This window comes from Aplidium turbinatum, chromosome 18, assembly GCF_918807975.1.
Source record: "Aplidium turbinatum chromosome 18, kaAplTurb1.1, whole genome shotgun sequence".
Taxonomy (NCBI): Eukaryota; Metazoa; Chordata; class Ascidiacea; order Aplousobranchia; family Polyclinidae; genus Aplidium; species Aplidium turbinatum.
In genome coordinates, this window is record NC_137489.1 from 2,101,976 (window position 1) to 2,127,178 (window position 25,203).

A 25,203-nucleotide genomic window follows, 5' to 3' on the forward strand; every position below is an offset into this window, starting at 1 on the left:
CATGAGGTAGGATAGTTACCGTACTGTTAAAACACACTGTTGTGCTTTGTGTGGAAGCTTTCCACACTTTTCTGTTGTGAAGTGGTTTAAATTCATCTTGTGGTTTGAAGTAAAAGGCAATCATGAGTGGATACTTGGAAAGCATTGAAGTGGAAAACTTTAAATCTTATCGCGGAAAGATTCTTATTCCTTTTAAAAGGTTCACTGCCATTATCGGACCTAATGGATCAGGTTGTACTTTTTTTGTTCTCAAGTTTACTTAACTGTTTATACGGTGGCCTATTGCTTTTTAGAATTTTAGATTTCACTAGATTATAATAATTTTTAGTTTATTAATTTTCAAGGGTGATGTGGGGATTTGCAAAGTCATTGAAGCTCTAATCGAATGGAAATAGAAGACATCATACTCCATTTTCACCCTTGTTTGGAATCATCAACGATTAGTTAAAAGATCAACGATGATTCCAAACAAGGGTAAAACTCGAGTATGGCATCTTCCATTTTCATTCTGTCGGGGCTTCAATGACTGTATTTTTTCCCCTAAAACAATATGTTTCTATATGACTGCAATTGTTAGCATAGTCTACATAGACTTTGTACAGTGGAACATATTTGACCATCACTTTTCACCAGTGTGCTAAAAAATAGGGGTGCAACTTAATTCGTATCATGAACAATTCGTACTGTCAGTTCGTACCTTGAAAAGATCGAGAAAAAAAAGAAAAAAAAGCCGAAGTCGTTGATCGCAGTTTCCGCAAACATTTAAAAAAGGTTAGGGTATCGGAGTGTCGGTCAGAGAAGATCGAGAGAAAAAATAGAACATCACTGATCGCAGTTTTCGTTTTTCCGCAGTTTCCGCAAACATTTTAAAATTTCTGGTAATGATCCTAAGAGTTTGCCGAAGTCGCTGATCACAGTTTCCGCAAACAGTTTGAAAGGGTTAAGGTTGATCGGAGTTTCCGCAAGCAATTTAAAAGGGTTAGGGTGTTTTCGCAAACAATCAAACTAAAAAGATCGAGAGAAAAAAATAGAACAAAGCCGAAGTCGCTGACCGCAGTTTCCGTTTTTCCGCAGTTTCCGCAAACATTTTAAAATTTTCGGTAATGATTCTAAGAGTTTGCCGAAGTTGCAGATTGCAGTTTCGGCAAACATTTTAAAAGGTTTAGGGTTGATCGGAGTTTCCGCAAACATTTTAAAAGGGTTAGGGTTGATCAGAGTTACCGCAAACATTTTAAAATTTCTGGTAATGATCCTAAGAGTTTTTGTTGTTTGCGGAAAATTTTAAAATGTTAGCGGAAAATGCAATTAGCGACTTCGGCTTTTTTTAATTTTTTCTCTCGATCTTTACAAGGTACGAACTAACGGTACGAATTGTTCATGGTACGAATTAGGTTGCATCCAAAAAATAGTCTTTTTCTTTATTGTTCTACATATAGTAGTTGTGTTTGTTCCTTTCATTCTGTCAAGTTTCAACTGATGAATGTATCAGCATCTATATATAAGGCGATATGATATTGAGTTTAGTTTTACAGCAATGTCTCAACACAATTTTTTGTAACTAGACGGAGCAATCTACCTGGCAATCAGTCAGTCAGCACAAGGCTGGGTAGTGGGTTAGTGGGTACTCATTAAAACAGTGAGCATTGCATTTCGCTAACCGTAATGACGTAGTGTTCATGTGTGCCAAGCTAATCCAATCTACAAAATCCTTTGTTGAAGCCGATTGTACATTGATACATAGCCAAAATTACCATTGATAAGCACTGCTACGTAGATCACTTCTGCTATATAATGTATAATTGTATATTCCTAGGCCTTAACACTTGCTGGTTTAGTTATTTGCTTTTCACAATGATAAGAATTCAATTGACTGGCCAAAAGCTTATAGCTTGAGAGTGATAATTAAGGCGATTTTTTGTCACTAAAGTTACTTTTTTTTCTGTTGTAATATACCAATTAACAAAAGAAAGGTAGAACCAAAATTTCATGGTTGTGGGGTCAATATTTAAGAAGTTAGAAAGTTACCAAAAGTCACTTTTTGTGCTTTTAGGTTACTTTTCATTTTTAGGTCACTTTATTTTGCATACTTTTTTGCCTAATACCCCTATTTATTTATCTTTCATTGCTACTGGAGAGATGAATTTACATTCTATGTAATTGTAGGCCCATGGTAGGCCTAATGCCAAGACTTTTAATATATCTTGTATGATATCATACTATGGCACGGATTTTAGGTATGCACAAGCCCATGCTTGTTCATATCGCGTGTATTTCCAAAAACTCGTAAACGTAAAGTAATTTTTTCGATGAAACAAATTGTGTTAAATGTTAATTATATTTAACCACTTGTTTTTCCTGCAACAGCTAAAGTGTTTGATTGACAGAGACTTCCTGCCAGAGAATGTAAAACATTACATAAAAACAATTAAAACTATTAATACTACAAAAAGTGCTCAATGCTAAGCAAAAAGGCAAAGCAGAGCGAATTAAATCAAATATAGTTATTACTATCTGAAGCCTTTACAAATTGTTTCACCTAACGGATCATCAGAAGGTCTTATTCAAATAGATTCTATTACTGAGAATTCAAATAGATTCTATTTGAATAAGACCTTCTGATGATCCGTTAGGTGAAACAATTTGTAAAGGCTTCAGATAATATATAATAACTATATTTGATTTAAAACATTACATACGGTATGCGTAATTTGAATGTGGAATTATGATTCGAGTACAAATTAAAACTAATTTAGAAGCTTTTTTATGTTGAATTGCTGCCATTTCTTTCACTTTCTTGGTTTTGTTAAATAAAGTTACTACTTACTTTTTGGTTACTTTTTCACAAAATTAAAGTTACCGTACTTTTTTGTGTTTTTTAGGTTACATAAAAATCACCCTAGTGATAATGCAATACTGAAAAGCCCTGACTCATAAAGAAAACATGCGTCTGTCACCATCAATTTTTGCTCTCGTACTGAGAATTAATTTTTGTTTGAAAAATTTAGGAAAATCCAACCTGATGGATGCCATCAGTTTTGTCCTTGGAGAGAAAACAAGCAGCCTTCGTGTCAAAAAGCTTTCAGATCTCATCCACGGTGCTCCAATTGGGCGGCCTATTGCCAATCGCGCAAGAGTTTCTGCAACCTATTGCCATGAGAATGGAGAAAAAACAGAATTTTCAAGGTTTGTTAGGTTGCTGTGTGATCATGGACTTTATATTTTGCTGTTGCTGCTTTACTTAACAAATTAGGTGATTTGGTGTTTGCAATGTTTTGCCAAAACTATCAAGGTGTAAACCATTTGAGAACTAATTATGAGCTTGGCTCTGTTGTATATACTAACCCATACACAAACCTAAGAGAAATGTCTCTTTTAATTTAATTTAACTCAACTTTATAGTGGCTTCGCTAGGGAAAAACTACAATTTTAGTGTTGGTGGATAAAAACTTTGCTATCCTGAATGATTTTTAATCAATTGAATATTGTTGCATCTTAGAATCATCAAAGGTTCATCTGCTGAACATCGGATCAATGATAAAGTTGTTTCACATGCAGATTACAATAAAGAAATGGAAAAAATTAATATTTTTATCAAGGTCAAGAATTTCTTGGTTTTCCAGGTACAGCTTAATCGAATCAGAAAAATGCATTATTATTTTTCCTAATTTTTATGTGTTCTTTGAAGTGATGATTCAGTTAATCCAGAAATACAGAGCACAACTTATAAAATCAGACAATGGGGTATTCACAGCACATTTAAGCTAGTTATTCACCCTGTGGTGTCGAACGATTTAAACGTTATTCTGAGTAAAGTGTATTACCAACACCTCACCTCGGACTATTTTACTTGCTGTGAGCACTCACGCAGTCTTCAAAATTAGCATATTTTTACTTCGCGAAAACGTTGACAAGGCCAAACGGCAAAAGTTGAAATTGCCTCGGCAATTGCTGTGAACGTTTATTACGAAAAAATTGTACCAAAACATGTAAAACGAGAAGAGAAAAATATAATCCAAAAATCTATCACGACCGCACTGTTTGATTTGTTGTGATGTAATAATACCAAAAGTAGCGAGATACGCGATACGCACGCTGTTACGGTGATTCACGTGAAATAACTCATTGGGGGAAAAAAAGTAAGTTAATTTTGGGTTGATTAAACGTTCGGGCCAGCACAAATCGATTTAATTTTCCCGGCGGGTTATATCGCGTAACAACAATGCCAATAAGAAATTTACGTTTGTTTTACATTGATTCAACATCTAGCGACGTTGAATTATCATGAAATAACGTTAATTGCTCAATCAGGTAACGGTCCAGGAGTTACTGCGGTCTGAAAGTTACCGTAACTTCTGGACCGCGTATACGCGGTCTGAAAGTTACTGCCAGTCCAGAAGTTACTAAAACAGGTTTGTCAGATTTGACGCTTGCAGGAGATTTGTATAAATGATTTCAACATTGGAAACATGTTGAACTTGAAGACTTATCCACCATTGCATCTTAACAACATGGTTTACAGCAGAAACGTAATTGGGAATGAAGCGAAAATAAGATGAAAGTTAAAAGATGAGTTTTGTACCAGAAATTGTTGCTGTGTTGGAATGAAATTTTAATTTGTAACCCAACAATTTGCGTAGGCTATCATTTTGACCTGATTTGTTTGTATTATCATTTGCGGTTGTGTCCGTGCCTTACGTGCGTTGGCAAATAAACTTGCATGGGGAGGTGATTGACTAGATGACCACTTGGCCTATAGTCTTTTGCTTTCATCCTGATTGTGCTATAATGCAACCTACGATTCACAATTTAGTGTTATGAGTGTTATATTGACTCATTGTAGGCTATATGGCGCTGTTGAAACAAATAATTAAATTGATTATCGCTCCAAACATTTCAAAGTTTGAATCTTGGCTATACGTGAATCGGTGGCATTTAATAAGCTACAGGCCTTAATATATCGTACAAAGTTTGCATTTGAACGCTGACTTGTTATAGCCGCTGGTCTTGAGTTGTAGTTGACGAACATAGTTTGTGACTATAGTATACATATATTTAATATATTTCATGAAAGTTGAAACCAAAATTTTCTAGTGAATGAAGCACTGAGCCTATTTTTGGTCTGGTTTTTCATAACTACCGTTTTGAAGAAATATAAAGTAACTTAGGCTACATGTAGGCCAACCGGTAGTCGACACGCCATCAACCTTCAGTGAGTAGGCTATCACAGTCTCACACGCGGGGGAGGCTTTAACTTTTACGAAATTGTTGAACACTTTGACATTCCAATGAATTTCCGTTGGACTCCCATCGAAAACACGTGGCACGAAACTTAAAGTCAAGAATAATGGTTTCGTGGTGAGATTATTTATCGTTGGGATTCATCTTTCGCATACTTGCAGAGGGTTTAATCTACTGACCAAGTGAAGTTTCAGTCCATTTACAAGTTTTCCCAAACGAATTACGAAAAAGCACACCCACTTACAATAGCAGTAACTTTTGGACTGCTTCTGCGGCGTTGCAGTCTGAAAGTTCCTGTCAGTCCAAAAGTTACCAGGGGTGCCCAGCGTTTTCGCAATCGATAGAAAAGCGAAAATTGTTTTAACTAAGTGTAATGAATTCATTGCTCTCAAACTAATGCAAGCTTTTCGGTTAACATTACAAAATACTTATAATTATTAATCTGACCTTTTGAGAGGTTAAAAATTTAATTATTTTTCAAAACAAAATTAAATAAAATTTAAATGAAATATTTGGCAACCCTTGTAACTTTTGGCCTGTAGTAACTTTTGGACTGCTACACCGGTAACAAATCAATAGAAGATTGCCTCGATTTACGTATACAGTACACTAACATAATTTCGGCACAATTAGGATACTGCGAGCAACACAAAGTTTGTTGGATAAAGAACTAGTCGGAATCGGAATCATCGGATGCTGTATCGGAGGAAGAGGTTGTCGCGTCGTCACTGGAATACTTGTAGACGCAAAACTGCCTGTTCATGAACGCGCGATGCCATATGATCGGAAGCATTACTTTACTGCCAAAGAACCATTTATACAATTTTGTACCACTTTTTATATTCGCAACGACACCGGTAAAAAATAAGCACTCGATGAAAGAATAACTTTTGCGTAACAATCCAGCCAGTAGCCTATTTATAAGGTTGCAAACTTTTTACACTTCACAAGAGCATTGTCAGCGCATAAAATAGCTTGCGTGATGCTCTGGGCTACCGCCGTGTGACACACGATGAAGAAGAAGCGCATAAAATTTCGTTTGATTAAAGCATACGGCAATTGCCGCCGCAATCCAACGTTTGTTGATTTGGCGACGGCAATGTTTTTGCCGTCGTAGATGGAAGCTAATTTCGAGGGCTGTATTTCATTGAGTGCTTGATGGTTATTATAACGTATATTTTGTAGATTTTAACACTAACTGCTATTTTGTCCAAAATATCAATTTTGTTTTTCAGCCTAATAGGTCAATGCCTTCCAATTGGCAGTTTGTATTAAGCAGTAAAAAAATATAAAGTTGTCCTGCAATCATAAATTGCAATTAAAAGAGTAAAAAAGTTTATATAAGTAGTTGTGCAGCACCTAAACCACTCTGCACCATGTGCCCACCAGTTGCAAGTTGCACCACACTATGCCAATTGTGGACTACAGAAATGAACATAAAATCCACATAGTCAATTCATCAAGCTTTTTAATGCTTTGCTGAACTAATGTAACAAATTGTAACATGTTATTATTTGAGTACGATAAGCATTTTACCATGTAAATTGTTTTAAAAATTAAAGCAAATAACTTCTAGTTCAGCAATTACCCCCATTTGCAGTTTGAGAACAGTAGTGTTGACAAGTGACACAGCTTGCCCTCTAAGAGGTTTGAGGTCTGCTTTTCACGGTCATAAAAGGAATTATCCAGAAAAAGATAAATTTGTTTGATAGCCTATCGTAACAAAAATTGATTGTAACATAATGCACATAGCACACTACATTCTTTTCATGCAGCATGAGTCCTCTATTCTGCATTACAAGTCTACAATAACATTTCTCTGTGAACAGCTTGGAAAGAAAGTTTTACAGCTGTTTTTGTTTTCTTTGTTGTGATAAAACTCAACCAAGATTTACTGTAATTGAAAACATTAACCGATTTGTTGATTCTCCGATTTCGTTTTTAATTTTTCTTTTAGAGTTTGGCAGAACTGGGCGTATTTTAGTTTAAAGATGTACAGTCAGACACTGTTGTGAACTAATTAGTTCAAACCATGCTTGTGCTTAATGCCACGTTGCCACAGGGGCAAGTCGAATCAATTGCCATGAAAAACCCAAAGGAAAGGACGTCCCTATTTGAGGAGATAAGCGGTTCCAATGAGTTCAAGGAGGACTATGATAAAGCTAAAACTGAAATGACAAAAGCTGAACAGGAAACGCAGTATTCCTACCATAGAAAAAAGGGTTTGTACATATTGTTTTTTTGTAGAGAAGTTTCAAACTTTTAATTTAAAGGTTAGCTCCTCTAATTTTTTTTTATGGTTTTGAGGAAGAGATGTGAGTCTATATTTGCTTGGATATTAACATCTGTGGAAATCTAGCTCTAGGGCCAATTAATTTTATTTTTGTAAATCGTTTTCACCAGGAATTGCTGCTGAAAGAAAAGAAGCAAAGCAAGAAAAAGACGAAGCTGAAAAGTACAAGAAACTCCGAGAAGATTTTAGTTCCTACCGACTTCAGTCAATGCTTTTCAAGCTTTTCCACAATGACAGAGAGATAGACGAGATCAAAGCTGAAACAGAGGTATCAAATAGAGATTTACTGGTTTCTAAACAACACAATCCTTTACGCATCATCTGCATTTGTCAAACACATTGGGCGGCAGTTTGGTGCGTTTATAAACTTTGTACTCCACAAAATTCTTCATTTCGTTTAATATGCTCCTATGTTGTACCATTTGCTGCTAAACAGGTAGTTTTACCTGTTTCAGCCCCTTTGATGAAGTTAGTCGTACTGACTGACGAAACGTCTAAAATAAAAAGCTGGTTATCATTTCAACATCTTGTGATAGTCTAACTCTAGTCTACAGTCGACGGAAGAGCAATTTTCACAACATTAATCTATAATGAATTCAAAGTTTGAATGTCAGTTTGCATTGTTTATTTGTTTATTTCGGGAGTTGTTTTGAAAGGGGAAGAACAAAGAGATCCGACATCACACCAAGAAGAAGGAAAGATATGAGGAGGAAGTTAAAAAGAAGAAACAGGAGCAGGGAAAGATCATGAGAGAACTCTCTTCTATGGAAAAGAAAATCCAGGAAAAAGAAACGGAGCTAAATAAGAAGCGCCCGATGTACATCAAGGTAATGAATTGTTGCGTCATCGGTTACGCATATCATCGGATGCTCACGTCATTTGCTGCGTGTAACCTTTAAATTTGTAGCAGTTTTAACCAGTAGCTACACGGTGGTTACGTTTGTAAAATTGTGAAGCTTCCGTTATCTTGAGGTCTTCTGTCATTGAGTGAACGCAATACAACCAGTATTGCTCGGCTCGGGTGTGGCAAGCTTTGCTTCGCCTATCTTTTTTTCTAGAAGATATGGTACTGGCGGGAGAGACCACGAGAAGGTGCTTGTTCTTCCCCCCCTCATACGCCGATGATGAACCAGTCTTCTGTCATTGTGTGAACGCAATAGTATTTGCCAGTGCAATGAAGTAAAGTTTTGTGAATTAGTTTCTGAATTGGAATTTTGTGTATGAAAATTTAAGGCGAAAGAGAACACCAACTTCGTGATGAAGAAGCTAGAATCCGCCAAAAAGTCGCTCCGGACATCGGAGAACCGCCATGAGAGCCACATGCATGTGATCAGAGATCTGGAGAAACAATTGGAAGAGATCGAACAAAAGCGGCGTGAATTCGATGGGCAGGTGAAAACTGTTGATGGGATGGAATCACATTTTAAAAAACATCTTTAAATAAACATTTATTTATATAAATAAACATGAAAAACCTTAATTGACTGTTATTTAAACAAAACCGAAAAATCAATATAAAATTAAGAAATTTTGTTTTTGCAAACATAAAACAAAATTATTTGCTAAACTCGTTTACTTTTGTCACATCCACGCTTATGCCCAATTGTTAAGATTTAGAATCAGCGATCGGGAAGGCTGGATGGGAATACAAGAAAATTATTTTTGTTTGACGTGCTGTCCAAAGCTTCTATATATAATTTGTAATACTCGTTAGGTGGAGATAGAGAGTCAGAGCGAAGGTCGTGATCTGGAGCTTGAAGAGTCGCAAATCCACGAATATAATCGTCTCAAGGAGGAAGCTGCTAAGCGATCCGCGGCTTTGAACACGGAGATCGAGAAGCTGCAGCGGGAGCAGCAGAATGATCAAGAGAAGTGAGCAGAGATTCATTTGTCTGCAGTTTGTCAATAATGTTAGAGTGGTTAGACCAACTAAAATTGAGCTGGGTAATTTTTTTATAGATCCACAAAGAATGAAACAAATTTTTTTTTTTTAAATGTTAGTTTGAAGTTTGGTTGTTTTTGAAAGAGTAGCATCGTTGTGTTGTAACTTCATAGCACTAATCTCATCAGAACATGCATTTTCATCATCAGATTGTGTTGTTTCATGCATAAATTCAAAGCAAAATGTTCGGTAACATTGAGTAATTGAGATTCGTATTGTGCAAATGTAGGACGATTACTATCTTGTAATAAGATGTTTTAATTTATTTCTACTTAAAAGTTGTCCCTGCATGATTTGTAGTTTGTCGTTTTGCAGTTCTATAAAATCTCCATTTAGTCACGAAACATTAAGGCATTCTTTCATCACAATGAAGTCGCTGTTCAAACTTTCAGACTCGATGCCGAGCGTCGGAAGAAAAACGAATTGTGGGCGCAGCAACGTCAGAAGAGCAAAGAACTCGAAGAATCTACGGGGAGGGTTGATAAACTGAGGGATTATATTGAAACCAGCAGGAAGACCTTGGCAGAGCACAAGAAGCTGAAGCAAGATCTTGAAAGACAGGTACAGAGGACTGTGGCGGGGGTCTACGTCTTTTAGGCGCTGACAGTTAGGCGCTGGTCTAATAGGCGCGCACACTGTGGCGTCTGGATATTTAGGTGCGGAGCACTGTGGTGCCCGGTCATTTAGGTGCTATTCCTAGTAAAGTCTGTAGATTGTATCAGCTTGGCAGGTAGGGGCGTAGGGCAATGCATTTCACACAAAATATTATATTGAACAGAAAAATACGTTGTTTTGTTAATGCGTGTGCGTTGTTGGTCATGGCTTCAGTGAGTGAAGCTGCTTAAACCGGCAATGCTTTTTCACACAAAATGTTATATTAAACATCTCATGTGATCGACGTAGACGCACAATCTTGACATCAAATGAAAGCATACATCTTCAGCTATCCGAAGATGCAAAGCTTTGCAATAAAATTTAAAATATTCAATGTACAACTAGCAACTTTCCATACGGTATTTTTTCTAATTTCTAAAAAAATTAAAAATTGGCAGAAAAGTGTACTTCATTATAATCTTTACTACCCAAGCATGATACAATAATATGAAAATATATGTAGTTTAATCGAATGCCAAAACAATTCTGCACATGAGAAAAATTTTACTTTGTTTCTGCGCGCAATGCTTTAGGAGGTACAGCAGAATGATTATAGAGAAACTTGGAAAATTTTAATCAAAAAGTTTACGTAATTTAGCCTACAGTCTTTTTGATCGAGAAAGTCCAAAGTAAGGGGTTGCCTAGCCAGTTTTGACTGCCAATTCCAATGAGTGAAGGAAAAAAAATCCACTGTGTCCACATCTTTAAGAAGTCCTCATCTGATAACTGCACCGCCAAAATATTTTTTTTTTAATTAGCCAAAAAAGGACCGGCAAAGACTATGGATCTGTCATCATTTAAGTAACATTTTTTTGCTTGAAATAGGCTACCTTTTAACCTTGGACGTAGGGATACTTCCTTGGTCATCATGGCAAAAATCCAAAGGCGTGTGTATACGTCCGTGGTCGCGAAAGAGTTAACTAATAATGAACTCAATAATGTTCGGAAGCTTGAATAATTTATTGATAAAGCTTTCACCAATGCAAACCTGGACTAACAACAAATAAAACAATAATAAATCAATAAAACAACAATATATTTTTCTGTTCAATATAACATTTTGTGTGAAAAGCATTGCCGATTTAAGCAGCTTCACTCACGGAAGCCATGATATAATTTTCTGGCAAGCTGCCAAGCTGAAACAATCTACAGACTTTACTAGGAATAGCACCTAAATGACCGGGCGCCACAGTGCTCCGCACCTAAATATCCAGACGCCACAGTGTACGCGCCTATTAGACCAGCGCCTAACTGTCAGCGCCTAAAAGACTTGCTCCCTGTGGCGGTGATTTGATTGCATCTTGAATCTTCATGTTCAACAATGCTTATTGGCTGTCATTAGCTATCGTGTAATTCAATGGTTCTCAACCAGGGGTAAATGACTAAAGAAAAGTCAGGTCACGTAATCAATACCGGTACCCAAATTCTTTTCTGAAAAAAGCTTATGGGTTAATATATCCTTAATCTGTCAGCAAGGGGTGAACTAAACTAAAAACAGTTTTTGCCACCCCATTATGCAATTCATTGTTTTTTGAGTATTAGCTAATTGGAACGTTTTTTTTGGTAGAATCGCGCTGTCTGAAGTTTTCAGTTTTGTTAAGTTTTCTATAATTTTAAATACTTTTTTACATGATATTATCTTGGTATAGTTTGAATGCAAATTCCAATTTTAGGTTCAAAGCTCGTTTGAGCGAATTCGTGAGATTAATATCGAGCTGGAGGAAGTGATGCGGAAGCAGGGAGACGCTAAGGTGGATCGGACAGAGAGCTCTCGTCAGAAGAGGAGGATGGAACTTCTGGAAACTTTGAAAAGACTTTTCCCTGGAGTGGTGAGCATCTCAAGGTTTATCTCACCCATCAATCGATTGATGATTTGACTGGAGATAGCAGCAATTGGAAAGATCATTATTCCAAGCAAAACAGTAGAGTCCGCTTAATAAATCTATTTCGGTCTTAAAGCAAATGTGGTTTTAATAAGCGATGAATAACATATTTTAAATTATTAAAAATTTCATTCCAAAGCAAATAGGATTTAATACGCAGATGGGTTGATTATCCGTAGACGTATATTTTTCTTTATCTCTAGTCAAAGCATCTTAACCATTTGCTTTCTTGAGTGATAATCACTAATCAGCCATTACTTAACAACTTACTAACTTCGTATGCCTATGGTTCAACTCACTAACTTCTGGATAAATTGACAAAATGGCTCCGAGACGTCCTACCAATTGCAAACTTCCTTCTTCAACCGGCGAAGCGAGTGGATAAAGTACATTGGCTTTGTTCTATCACGCAGCATGGCAGGGTGTTGGACTTGTGCGAGCCCGTACACAACCGGTACAAGATAGCGATCACCAAGGTACTGGGGAAATACATGTACGCCATGATATGCGACACTGAGAAGACCGCCAGGGATTGCATCCAGTACATGAAGGAGCAGTGCGCCGAACCAGAGACGTTCCTACCTCTTGATTACATAGATGCCAAGCCAGTAAACGAGCAATTGAGGGAAATCAAGTGAGTTAATTTGTCTGAATTTCACACTTTGGCTTATATATCTTTGTCAATGATACATTTCCTGAGTAGCTGCATTAATGGGTCAATACTTTGTTGAACCAAAAATTGAGCTTCTTGTTTAGTGTGTGATCCAAGGCAACGATTGGTAAATTACAAATGAACTTGAATCTCTGCCACATTGTTTCTTTGTGCCACGGCCTTGAGACATTTAATCATTTGACCAACATACGACAGTTAATTCCTGTGTGACTGATGATATTCATCTAAAAGTTTAACATACGAAGTTCGATGTTTCACGTGGCTTTGTTACTTCGATTATTATCAAAAATTGTCTGAGTGGCCCACTGTGATAAATTGTCACGTGATAACTACCGAGTTTGCTTTATCTCGATTGTTCCCGCGTAGAGAGCCGCGCGGTGTCAAGCTGGTGATTGACGTCATAAAGTACGAGCTGCCCACGATAAAGCGCGCCCTCCAATTCACGTGCGGCAACTCGTTGGTCTGTGAATCGGCTGACGACGCGAGGAAGGTCGCCTTCGGACAAGTGCAGACCAGGAGGAAGGTGTGCCAGCGTTTCCATTAATTTTATTCAAAACAGTTAGTACCGTAGGTTTATATCTTTCTGAAATTAAGGATTGGGAATCTCTTGGAATTGTTTTTCGGGCAAAAAATAATGACTTTAAGTGAGTGTTTTTTAATCAAATTTGAAGCTTAATGTTGAGTATGACGAAACGAAAAAAAGTCTGGAGAGTTGCTCCAAACAATGTTGGAAAATTTTGTTTTGTTGTGATCGCTATTTGTGCATTTTGTGGCCCCGTAGTGTTTTATTATTCAAAACGCACATTTAGTATTTGCCAAAACTTAATCCAGCTATAACTGGAGTTCTGTAAAAGATGTAGTTACCCTACAAAAATAAGTTTCCATCATTACATTACATTTCATATTGTATGAAATTGCTCAGGATTTTCAAGACTCTGCTGCAAGGAGAAATCAGGTTAAACTAATCGTGTGGTGTTGCATGCTGCTTGGGCTTGTCATTGCATGCGCAAACTGAAAGTGTCCAACGTACATTGTGCAAGCTTAACTAACGATTCTTTAAGCAGTGGTTCTTACCCTTGGGTGCTCATGGACCCTTGTCGGATTTGTGGACACTTTTAAGGGGGTCTGCAAATGCATTAATTTTAAGAAAAAATACTAAATGTAAGCACTAAATTTCATTACGTCAGAATAGCTTAGGGGAGTTATCACTGATATTTATTACGCATAGAAGTTAAGTAACCGCATGCTTGATCATACTTTGACAAGGGTCTATGGCCTCGAAGAGGTTGAGAACTGCTGAATGCCAGAACGCTGAACACGGTATCGGCCGTAATTACGGTTTGTTGGTTTCCAAAGCACCATTCAATGCGGCTACTAGTTGAAATACCAACGCACAAGACTATTTGAATTGCCGGCTTTCTCTGCAAACGGAGTATGGCGAATGTCCCAAACTTATGCTACAAGTTATCCACAACACGACAAGCCAACAATAATTTTCTTCTATGTTCAATTGTTCATTCACCTCATACTTTTATCTAATCCAGTGATGCTGTGGTTATCGCAAGTAATCGCATGAATTAATTATCTTTGTCCTCCTCATCGTTTCACTTCTGCATGCTCGTCACCATATAATCCAATCCCAAATAGCAAAATCCGTTTGATTCTGCAGACGTAGAATCAATGTAAAAAGAACGGATTTTGTTGGATAAGAATTAAGATACTTGCTTGTAACATAGCATACGCAATTGCATTGCAAGTAGTGGTAGACTAGAGGGATTTCAATGTTGTATTAGTTAAAGTAGTTGGCTACTCTTACCTCCGATACATGACTTGCTTTGCGTGGTAGAACCGTGCACTTGTCATCATGTTCACTTGCTTATTATCTCGTGTGTTGAGTTGAAACATTAATTCAAAATATGACCTTGCACGCGCGTGGTGAAATGCCACATTACATTGTTTCTAGCTATCGCTTTCTTTTTGTTCCTATGAAGTTAAAATGCCACAAAAGGTTATTGAATGCTGATGTCATGGTGCAGCAATTGATGAAAGTTGGTAGATGTGACGTGTGATCGCTTTTATTCGCGCGGTGTGTCATAAAAGTTGGCACGTCATGGCGATCATAACCACCGAAATGTGAACGACACTGATTGATAGCTGCTTGTTTGTGACGGAAAAGTGTCCGCCTCGTGCAATGTTTATTGATTCTTCAAGCGCTTATAAAGACACAATCATCATCATCATAGTCATTATCATCATCATCATCACTTTCAGGCAGTGGCATTGGACGGAACTCTCTTCCAGAAGTCCGGTGTGATTTCTGGAGGAACCATGGATTTGAAAAAGAAGGCGCAAAGATGGGATGAAAAGGTCCTGGATCAGCTTCAGTCGCGGAAGGAGAAACTTACAGAGGAATTAAAGCAAGGTGACATTATCTGAAGACGTTTCAAACCATCAGACTCAAGTCTAAAAAATTATAATTTTGTATTTTCTGGTTCATGAATCCATGTCCTTCAATGACCTCCATGTCCTTCAATTCAACAACGACTTCCTAGATTTTTTTTCGTTCTATTCCAATTGCCAACCCAATAGCGGTGCTGCGTGAGTTACATGCAGAAGTTGGGTTTGTTGCCATAGCTTGCCACTTGCTACAATTCGTCGAGCGGTGTTCTCGTCTATATTCTAAGGTAGATGTGCAAATGTAAGTCTTCAATGTATCACAGTGTCTCCCTCTCTCCATTTCACTTCAAAGAAGCCTGGGGTTTATTCTGAAACATTAAGGTCGACCAGTTGTCTGCAGCGACTCTTTCATCTCTTTCTATTGTTGATATATTCCATTTTTAAGTTTCTCTTTGTCAAATCATCCTTCACTGTGTCCTTTTTTGGCCTTTTCTGATTTTTTGTTACTACCATGTTCCAAACTCGCTTTTGTTACACAGAGGTACACGTAATAACAATGTGAGCTATCCTTCGCCACGAGTAAGGACTTATTCAAATATAATGTGAGAAAGCTTGGACTTTGTTGGATTCTATTTGAATAAGTGTGCAATAGTTGCGCAACCTAAAACCTTCTGGATAACACCAACTTCAGTGGGTTAGTTTTTGAATAATTTTACACCTGTACAAAATCTTTCTGTGACTCTGCTAATTTGGATTGATCGCAACAGTTTGGGATGATTGCATTTGCATAAGGATCTAGTCTCTGCTTGTTGTATAATTTTGACGTTTTCTCGCTCAACTTGCTCTAAAAGTGTTCATCATCAGAAATGAAGAAGAAAAGAAAGGAATCAGACTTAAAGAACATCATCAGTCAGATTGGAGGATTGGAGAACAGGATCAAATACTCCCAGAGTGACCTCGACAACACTGAGAAGAGGAGTATGAACGATCACAAAGAGGTAAATGTTGTACTTCACATTGTTCCTGGTGCTAATTTCATCTTGTTAAACAGTTGCTTTGAATCTTGCTGTTGAGCATTGCGTCTTGTCAAATAGTCTCCTCTGGAGTACATTCAAATGGCTGTCATGGGTTTGGTGTTTGTTTGTAAACAATTGGTCACAATCAAGCATTGATCTCTTTAAAACCCCGCGCGAGCTTGCCTCCATCACGTTGCGAACAATATGCTTGTGACGTAGAAAATCGAGGAGCTGGAGCTGGTTCTTCAAAACTTTGAGCCGCGATTCATGGAGATTGAGGAAAGGATGCGCTCGCGTGAGGCCGAAATCGGGAACTACAAGTCTTCTATGAACGAGGTGGGTGGAGAACCAACGTCTTGACGTTGTGCGTCAATGCGTATAATTTTCATTGATGACGCGTATTTTATGATTGCGTAAATGCCAGTACGCACGTAACGTGCTTGTACGTTGGCATCCCATATGTCAAGTTGCAGCAGACCACTTGTCCACAACTTATAGATGAAATGCACGGTTGGTAATCTCACAGCACTAGCAGTCAATACGATCACAGCCAATCTGATGTTTTCTGTAATGTGCTTTGTCTCTTTTGGCTGTCACCACTGCACAAAAGAACCTAGATTTGTATTGTTGATATTTCTTCTAGATTTGATTCTAGAATTTAGAATAAAGTTTCTATACCTTTCGTAGTCTACCACTCCCTAATTATCGTTAGCATCCGACTACTACCTGCAGTGCATGTGTTTCAATAAATTCATTTATGGCATTAGACTTCCAGCACTTTTCAACATCCCTTGAATGTGATTCAAGTACCTCTGGTTGAGAATCTCTGATCCGGATTAGTTCTGCCCATGTTTTCATCCTAATAATTGATTTGTTCACAACGAGAATTTATGTTTTTCTTCCGTCACGCTTGCGTAGGTAGAGGATGACGTATTTCGCACGTTCTGCGTTCAAATTGGTGTTCCCAACATCCGGGTCTATGAGGAGCGGGAGCTTAGGAGGCAGCAGGAGACCCTGAAGAAGAGGTAGGTTGGAACATGAGTCTTTGTTTCAGCTGATCAAACATTGCTAGAATATTCTATTATTCAGCGTTATCATGTTTCACTTGTTTTTGTTTATTTTGTGTGTGGGTTTACCATTTCAACTAGAAGTGGAAGCTTTAAACTGTCACCCTCGGTGACCGCCCAGCCAGCAAAACTGGTTCTTTTTACATTGATTCATCGTCTGCAGACATTGAATCAATGTAAAATGGACCAGCTTTGCTGACTGGGCGGCATGCGTTGATGGTTCAAAGCAACTGAATGCAACGAAAAAAATTTAAATAAATTTTAGATGCTTTGGTTTCAAATTGGCTTGTCTGGTGTAATCGTGATCTCTCTCGCTCATTGTCACCGAAGATTGGTTTCGAGAAGAGTTGTTTGTAACTTTGCAGATTAGACTTCGACAATCAAAAGTCACGCTTGAGTAATCAGCTGGAGTACGAGAACTCCTTGGACACTCATCAGAACGTGATGAAGTGGAAAGAAATGATCAAGAATGATGAAAACAACATCAAGAACCACAGGGATGAGGAGAAGAGAGCGATCAAGGTATAGAAGATGAGGAAAGCTTTAATAGTATCCAACCATGTAGGAGCTTTGACGTAGAGGTTACTTAGCTGAGCTACAAGGAATTCGTTCATGTCGATATGTTGCTATGATGAAATGTCGCGAAGTGTTTTGAGATGTTATTCTTTGCGTGATTGAAAGTCTTGCTGCTACCATTGCGGCCTTATGACCGAGACACTGTTTCGACCACTTTTCTTGTCTCATACACTCGATTGCCGAACAAATTGTAATAAAATCAGTAAATAAAACAATCAGGTTTAGCTTTCGCCGCCGTAAAAAAGGAAAAATCTCTACTAATAAATCTCGCTTGGTTGCCAAACCTGATTGTTTTATTTACCGATTTTATCCTTCAACATGGATCGTAATAAGATTTAAATCTGCAATTCTCCCAACAACGAGAAACCAGAACGGAGGCTTAAGAGACACCAGAACCACTTTATTACTCAAATTGTCATAGGCCGCTTATGGGGTGATGTGAGTGACGTGCCATCAGCTGCTTATTACATGTGGTGGTCACAGGTTCGAATCTCACCGCAAACATGTTTGATGACCTAAAGCAAGTCTCTAAGGTTTAGTCAACGAGTTTATGATACATGGATAGCAAAAATTGTCATTTTTACATTGATTCAGCGGTTACAGACGTCTGTAGACATTGAATCAATGTAAAAATGAGAGATTTTGCTGTTTGAAAAGTTTCACTTTCCGTGAATAGCTGTCAATTCGGAACAAATAATCCATCTATTGCTCCTCCAGATGATACAAGAGACTGAGGATGAGCTCCAAGATCTGAAGACTCAAAAGATTCAGAAGCGAAGAGAGACGGATGACAAGACATCAGAGGTGGAGGAGATTCGAAAGGAGCTTGGGAAGATAAATAAGGTGAGAGAGGCTTCCATCTTGAGCATGAGGAAGGTTGAATGAAGAATATTATTCTTCATTGCGACGACTCACTCTCTACGTGTGGTTTTCAATTCCGTGCTGATTGAATTGGAATTCAAAATATATTTAACGTTAATGCTATTCTGTCTGAAGAGTTCAGTGCTGCTAGCTGACAAAACGTTAAAAATTCTGCATTTACTTTCAGTCTTTTGTGACAGCATATTCAGGTGTCACCATGGAAACCATTATGACTTCACATGAAGTCTTCTATTTATCGGTTGATTTTTAATCTCTTGTGCAGGAAATATCACACTTCCAGAAGTCAATCACCGCCCATGAGTTAAAACTCGAACAGAAGAAAGAGCAGAAGCACTCGCTGCTGCAGCAATGCAAGATGGAGGACATACCGTTACCGTTCAAAAGGGGAGCTATATCCGATATTGAACAGTCGGTGGGTCGTGTGTCTTGAAAACATCAAATCATTAATAGGAACAGAGGAACATCTGTAGATAGAATGGTAAAGGTGGCCCCCTACACCTGATGCCAGCAACGGGGGATGAAACAATAAAGTTCTCATTGTACTAGAATCGACTCACCCATTTTGTTACACCCGGGGTAAAGATGACCTGTGTTTTTCCACAACCCTCTTAAGCCGGGAGTCGAATGATTGGGAATTAAACGCTTTATCCGCTGCCCCAACCCATCACCGAGGCATCCTTTGCATTAACACTGCTTTAAGGCATCGGATCACATCATCCTGTCGTGTTCTTCAAGGGGCTTTCCTTACTTCAGGCATGTTTCCAACTTGCCCTTCCCACATTATACCCTCATTAGGCCTGCTACCCTAACACGTAAGAAAAAATGCATATGGTTTTTGCAACATTACATTAGAAAAACGTGGTTTTACATTGAAATAATGCTGACTACCGATTTACCTAACGGAGCAAAGAAATTATGATTTCATTCGCTTTGTTTGACTGTACTTGGATTGAGCATTTTTTTGTTGTGCTGATAATATTGAACTACAATGAAATGCTTGTTGTGGTGCAGTCCTTATGAACAAGGTAGATGCTCACCGGGGTGGCGAGCTCGCTGTCTTTCAACGATACCGACATGAACGTCACACAGCTCACTTCGTCACTTGGGATGCTGGTTTGTTTCATTATGCCTGAGACGTAACACTGACCCACCCCTGCCTCGAAGACGATAATGGTGGTTCCCAGATCTTACATAAATTCTTGTCCATCCCACAGGACACCGGCATGTCGGAGGTATCCAGCCAAGGACAGAGCCAGAACACGAGCGCTATCTATGAGCGGGAGGCCAGGATGGAAGTCGATTATAAGAAGCTGCCCTCCGACCTCAGGGTAACGTATAATCAACTGATTTCAACGTTGATTCAACGACCATTTGTTGCTATCATACTGTTTTTAATTTGTTGAGTAAAGTGCTTCGAATGAGCTGATTTTGAATCGTTCTCTCGAACTTGAAAAGGCTCTTTCGGAGCTTGATCCTTCTGTTACTTATTCTTGTAAAGGCTTTGAACTAATGACACAGACTCGGTTTCAGGGATTAAAAACTTTGTTAAAATGTTGCCGCAGAAGTATCTGACTGGGATGATCAAGGCTTGAATAAATTTCTGTTTTATGTTTGTAATGCATTTCATAATCTAAATCTTTTTTGTAATTTCTGGGCTGTTCGTTTCTTAAAACGTTAATTGTTTGCAATGGTAAAATCTAGGGTTGCTCTGCCTGAAGACGACTGAGTCTCATTGTTGGCTTTGCTTGAAGAATGGGTCAAAACCACATCTGGGAAATATACAGTAGACGTATGACGTAATAAATTGACTTTCAATTGCAATCCAGAGGATCGCTTCCTCATTAGCGTCGCAGTTCGGTGTTGACTTGTGAACAACCTTCAACGACTTTTGAAGCATTTTGCTTTTGTTGCCCGTTTGTGATGTCATTGTACGCATTGTCACAAATCCAACCAATCGACTGACGGTTTTCAGCACCTCGACTCGGATGAAGTGAAGCGTGAAGGAGAGAGACTCCAGTCACGCTTGAACGAGCTCTCTTCAACCATCCAGAGGATAGCAGCCCCCAACATGAAAGCGGTCTCCCACCTTGATGAAGTGAAGAACAGATATCACGAATCGAAGGATCAGTTCGATAGCGTACGTAAGAGGGCGAAGAAAGCAAAGCAGGTTGGTTGTCCTGTCCAGACGTATGCTCCGTATCCTCGGTTAATAAGGGGTTTAATTTTTACTTTGTGTGAAGCTTCATCTTCTTCAGAGGTTGCTGGTCTTTTTTTTCACTCTTACCCAGTAGTTGAAGATGCCATTCATTTATTTCGTCTTTGGTTGTTAGTCTTTTCCATCAATTTTTTACCGTAGCAAGAGTGAAACGTTTTTCATTCTTTCGCATCTTCATCATTTGATTTTTGTGCTGTTTCCTTTCAGCTCAACTGAAGATGATCTATCTTCTAGTTCAGTGGTTCCCAACTCATGGGTCGCGACCCAAAGTTGGGTTGCCTGATAATTTTTTTGGGTCGCTTGTTTTTCAGGCATATTGTATCTTGGGCTACAAAAATAACAATAAAAAAAAAATTTAAAACGTGATGAGATCGATCACAAAACTGGAAAATATAAACACAAGTCATGATGCGTTTCATGTCGAGACATCGGAAAGCTTTGTAGCATGATCGTAGTGCAAGAAGTTTTAACAATTTTCGCTTTTATTATTGTTATTATTATTATTAAATGTAAACCCAACAAAAATTCCAGTCTCAAACATAAATTAACTTGACAAAGTTACGGGATATATATTGTAACGTGCACTATATGTCACGAACGCTATGTCGGACAAACTATGATAAAGTTTTCCACACGTTGGACTACGCATAGTCTGGTGTGGTAAAACGCATCAAAGACAAAGCCCCAAGTGCTGTATGGACTTATTGCTTTCTCTGCACGAAGTGTTGAATGATGTGAAGTGTGTAAACTTCATCAAAACAAGTCCACTAAATCGGCATTTGTTTTCGTCTTTGTGGATTCTGATTATTATCAAGCATTGCTGTTGCTGCACACAGAAGTGCGATAGTTGTCACAAGGTTGAGTTCTGAAGCGAGTTTGTAATTTGCGAGAGGAGATTGCTATCTTCCTGAAGCAACAGAACTGTGTGAGATTAGCCGAGAAGTTTTTGCAATAAGATTTCAACGCAAAAGTTGCTTACCTTGCCGATATATTTGACTCTCTGAATTCTCTAAATTTATCTATGCAAGGCAACGGTTTTACGGTGATTGATCGCGCCGCAAATATTTCTGCTTAACACAAAAAACTCATATTCTGGAAAAGTTATGTCACCAGAGATGAGTACGATATATTTCCTCAGCTAACGCAATATATCTGTGGCAATGAAGTTGATATTAAGCAAACGATAATTAGACACCTGGAACAGTTTGCCAAAAAGTTTGTGCACTACTATAGAGAATCTCTAACACTTAATAACCAAAATGATTGGATAATTGATCCATTTGTTGGAAAAGATCTGCCTCAACTTTCCATCCATGTTGCAGAACAGTTTATGGACATAACGACAGAAGTAGCAAACCGTATTTCTTTTGCGTCCTTCAAAGACAAATACCCCAAAGATTCTGCAAACATCCACTTTTGGGCTTCCATGTACAAAGTGTATCCCACAGTTTCACAATTAGGGATTCAAAAACAGATTCCATTTGCAACAACTTGGCTTTGTAAGATTGGATTTAGCGCCATGTGTGTATTGAAAACTGAACAGCGAAACCGGCTGGAAGTTAAAGCCGACATGCGGCTATGCCTAAGCAAAATAACGCCTCGATTTCAAAAACTCACTGACAGCAAGCCAGCACAGCTATCTCATTAGTGATTTGATAAACATATTATTGTCGGAAAAAGTTACTGCTTTTGTAGTGCTGTTTGTTTGCAACACAATCTTGTATGGCTTTTAAAATATTACGACAATTTGCTTGGGTCGCAAGATTTTACCGAACTGAATTTTTTTTTAAATGGGTCGCCTTAAAAACGAGTTGGGAACCATTGTAATCTAGTTGATTGAAATCGGTTTTTAGCTGTTTATGATTGAACTGACTCGTGTGAAAACAATTCGTTTGTATTAGGCCTATATTCATTTGAAGACGAATTGGAGAATTATTAGGTATTAATGTATAAAGTTATTACGTATTAATGTGTTATATTGTTACGTATTGTCACACGTATTATATTCCAGGACTTTGAAATGGTCAAGAAGAAACGTTTCGAGCATTTCAACCAGTGCTTTGACTATGTTGCCACAAAGATAGATGATATCTACAAGGACCTGTCGCGGAACAACAGCGCTCAGGCTTTCCTGGGGCCAGAGAACCCAGAGGAACCGTACTTGGAAGGTGATACTATGTCTGATTCCCTTGTGGTTGCATTAGACCGGCTCGCTGTATTGGATTTTTTATATTGCTAAGACTTTCAACGAGTTGCTTTAGTACATTTTTTAAATCAATTACCTCTGCACTGCAGTTTACCTGTAAGTTCGTTTAACGATCACTTGTTGTATATTCAAGTCTTAGCTTAGTATGAAGTGTCTGCATTTTTTCATGTCCTAGGCACAATATTTATGATTTTGCAGCCATTGAGCGGGCCAAGATGGCTGAGCCAAAAAATCTATGGATGAATTTTTTTTTATAAACTGAAAAAGTAACAGCTTTGGCAACAAGAACGTTTCTCGATCTATTTATAACAAAAATTTTCCAATTATATTAATTTTTGCTTCATCTCTATCCCCAGGAACTACCTACAACTGTGTGGCTCCCGGTAAGAGGTTTCGGCCCATGGACAACCTGTCCGGGGGAGAAAAGACCGTGGCCGCCCTGGCCCTGATATTCGCCATCCACGACTACCAACCCTCACCGTTCTTCGTCCTTGATGAAATTGATGCTGCTCTGGGTGCGTGAAATTAAACTGTAGCGTTTTTATGGATCAATTGGATAACAGGCTCCTTTGATTTGTACGAAATATTGTAAATTGCGTGTGTTATTATTTTTTTACTCTGGACACTCCGTCGTCAACGCGGTTTTGCTGCCGGACTCATAGAAGATTGTTTCCTCGCGTACGTTGTCGGTAAAGGAACGAATTTAATTTGAAGCGTCACTTGTGGCTAAACAAAAGCCCAACGCAAGAGCAGCAGACTCATCGAGAGACTGAGAACTGTGCTGTTGCTGCTAAAGTTTGTCAATTTTTTACAAGTTTCCTTGCAGACAACACAAACATCGGCAAAGTGGCCGAATACATCAAGCAGATGTCGAAGAAGGTTCAGTGCATCGTCATATCGCTCAAGGAGGAATTCTACAACAAAGTCGAGGCATTGGTGGGGATCTACCCAGAGGTAAGTGACGTCACTCCTGTGTTGCATCCTTTTCTTTTTGTGCCCATTGCGACAACATACAGCAGGCTAGACTGCGATCATAGATATAACAACTGACAACTGCAAGCAGCACGTATTCATTGCTGCTCCCAACTATTTTTATCTGTTTGATGGAAAGGAACCAATCGATGACGTATCCAGTGACGTATCGTAACCATTTTTTGGATGTTCACTTTTTTTTATCAAACTTTAAGTAAACAGTCTGATGATTATGTGCCTGATCTGATACAGACGTTGGCGATCATGGTCTTCCAAACTTCTCTGTCATTTGCCATTCGTATAAAATTGTTCGTTTTGACTGTTGTGTTTGTGGCCCATTGATTCAAGCTGTTTAAATAAGTTAATCTTTGTCGACCTCTGCTTCTTTTTCCCTGTATCATCCCCAATAGAGCTAACTTTTTCAAATCTCCATGTCTGTGAATATGACCTACAAATTGCATCTGACGCCTTCTAACTGTTGTTATTAATCTCCTTTCTGCATTTGCCAATTTCATAACTTCGTCATTAGCCTACTCTTCTTTTTTCAGTCCAAGATATCCTCAACATCCTTCTGAGAAACCACATCTCAGCAGCCTCTAGTATTTTCTTTAATCTTTACTTATTGTCCAGCATTCACATCCGTAGGTTAGAATTGATTCTACATATACTTTTAAAACTTTAATTTTGGTCTTTATTGTCATGTTGCGATTCCTGAAGACTGTGCTCATTTTACCGAAATTATCCTTTGCTATGGCGATTCTCTTTTTAATTTCAGTGTCACTTTTGCCATCGGAAGTTATAGTGTATCCAAGATATTTAAATTTTTCAATTTGCTTCACTGTAACACCATTGAGTGTTAGGTTGCAATTTGGATAAGTTTTCTTTTTTGATACCGTCATGCATTCTGTTTTTCTTGAATTTAACTCTAAACCCATTGCTTTACTGTTATTGACAACAGAATTTAATAAGTCCTGTAGATTGTTTGCAGATTCTGCTATCAAGACTGTATCATCAGCGTATCTTAAGTTTGTTATATTTTGTCCTCCAACCTTTACTCCATTCATATTTTCGATGTCTCTCAAAATTATCTCACTGTAAACGTTGAAAAGGTCTGGAGATAGGACACATCCTTGTCTGACGCCACGTTGTATCGGTTTGAATTCGCTAAGATCGTTATTTATACGTATTG

The 25,203-nt window shown here is 38.3% G+C and overlaps 1 protein-coding gene across 2 annotated transcripts in view; it reads left to right on the forward strand.

Moving 5' to 3' along the window:
- Nucleotides 1-25,203, forward strand: part of LOC145787974 (structural maintenance of chromosomes protein 1A-like) — a 26,516-nt gene continuing 1,313 nt past the window's right edge. The window contains exons 1-25 of one of the 2 annotated variants that reach the window (XM_082599813.1): nucleotides 1-231; nucleotides 3,006-3,183; nucleotides 3,497-3,620; nucleotides 7,301-7,460; nucleotides 7,642-7,799; nucleotides 8,188-8,358; nucleotides 8,765-8,923; nucleotides 9,246-9,403; nucleotides 9,866-10,034; nucleotides 11,801-11,956; nucleotides 12,424-12,644; nucleotides 13,050-13,206; nucleotides 13,606-13,638; nucleotides 14,955-15,105; nucleotides 15,945-16,078; nucleotides 16,316-16,432; nucleotides 17,015-17,121; nucleotides 17,529-17,685; nucleotides 18,457-18,582; nucleotides 18,884-19,033; nucleotides 19,836-19,949; nucleotides 20,594-20,788; nucleotides 22,848-23,004; nucleotides 23,399-23,557; nucleotides 23,869-23,996. In XM_082599813.1, the coding sequence (XP_082455939.1) occupies nucleotides 123-231; nucleotides 3,006-3,183; nucleotides 3,497-3,620; nucleotides 7,301-7,460; nucleotides 7,642-7,799; nucleotides 8,188-8,358; nucleotides 8,765-8,923; nucleotides 9,246-9,403; nucleotides 9,866-10,034; nucleotides 11,801-11,956; nucleotides 12,424-12,644; nucleotides 13,050-13,206; nucleotides 13,606-13,638; nucleotides 14,955-15,105; nucleotides 15,945-16,078; nucleotides 16,316-16,432; nucleotides 17,015-17,121; nucleotides 17,529-17,685; nucleotides 18,457-18,582; nucleotides 18,884-19,033; nucleotides 19,836-19,949; nucleotides 20,594-20,788; nucleotides 22,848-23,004; nucleotides 23,399-23,557; nucleotides 23,869-23,996 (3,648 nt within the window). In that variant the 5' untranslated portion in view covers nucleotides 1-122. The remainder of the gene's footprint in view (nucleotides 232-3,005; nucleotides 3,184-3,496; nucleotides 3,621-7,300; nucleotides 7,461-7,641; nucleotides 7,800-8,187; nucleotides 8,359-8,764; nucleotides 8,924-9,245; nucleotides 9,404-9,865; nucleotides 10,035-11,800; nucleotides 11,957-12,423; nucleotides 12,645-13,049; nucleotides 13,207-13,605; nucleotides 13,639-14,954; nucleotides 15,106-15,944; nucleotides 16,079-16,315; nucleotides 16,433-17,014; nucleotides 17,122-17,528; nucleotides 17,686-18,456; nucleotides 18,583-18,883; nucleotides 19,034-19,835; nucleotides 19,950-20,593; nucleotides 20,789-22,847; nucleotides 23,005-23,398; nucleotides 23,558-23,868; nucleotides 23,997-25,203) is intronic. The other variant, XM_082599814.1, reaches the window with a different exon arrangement.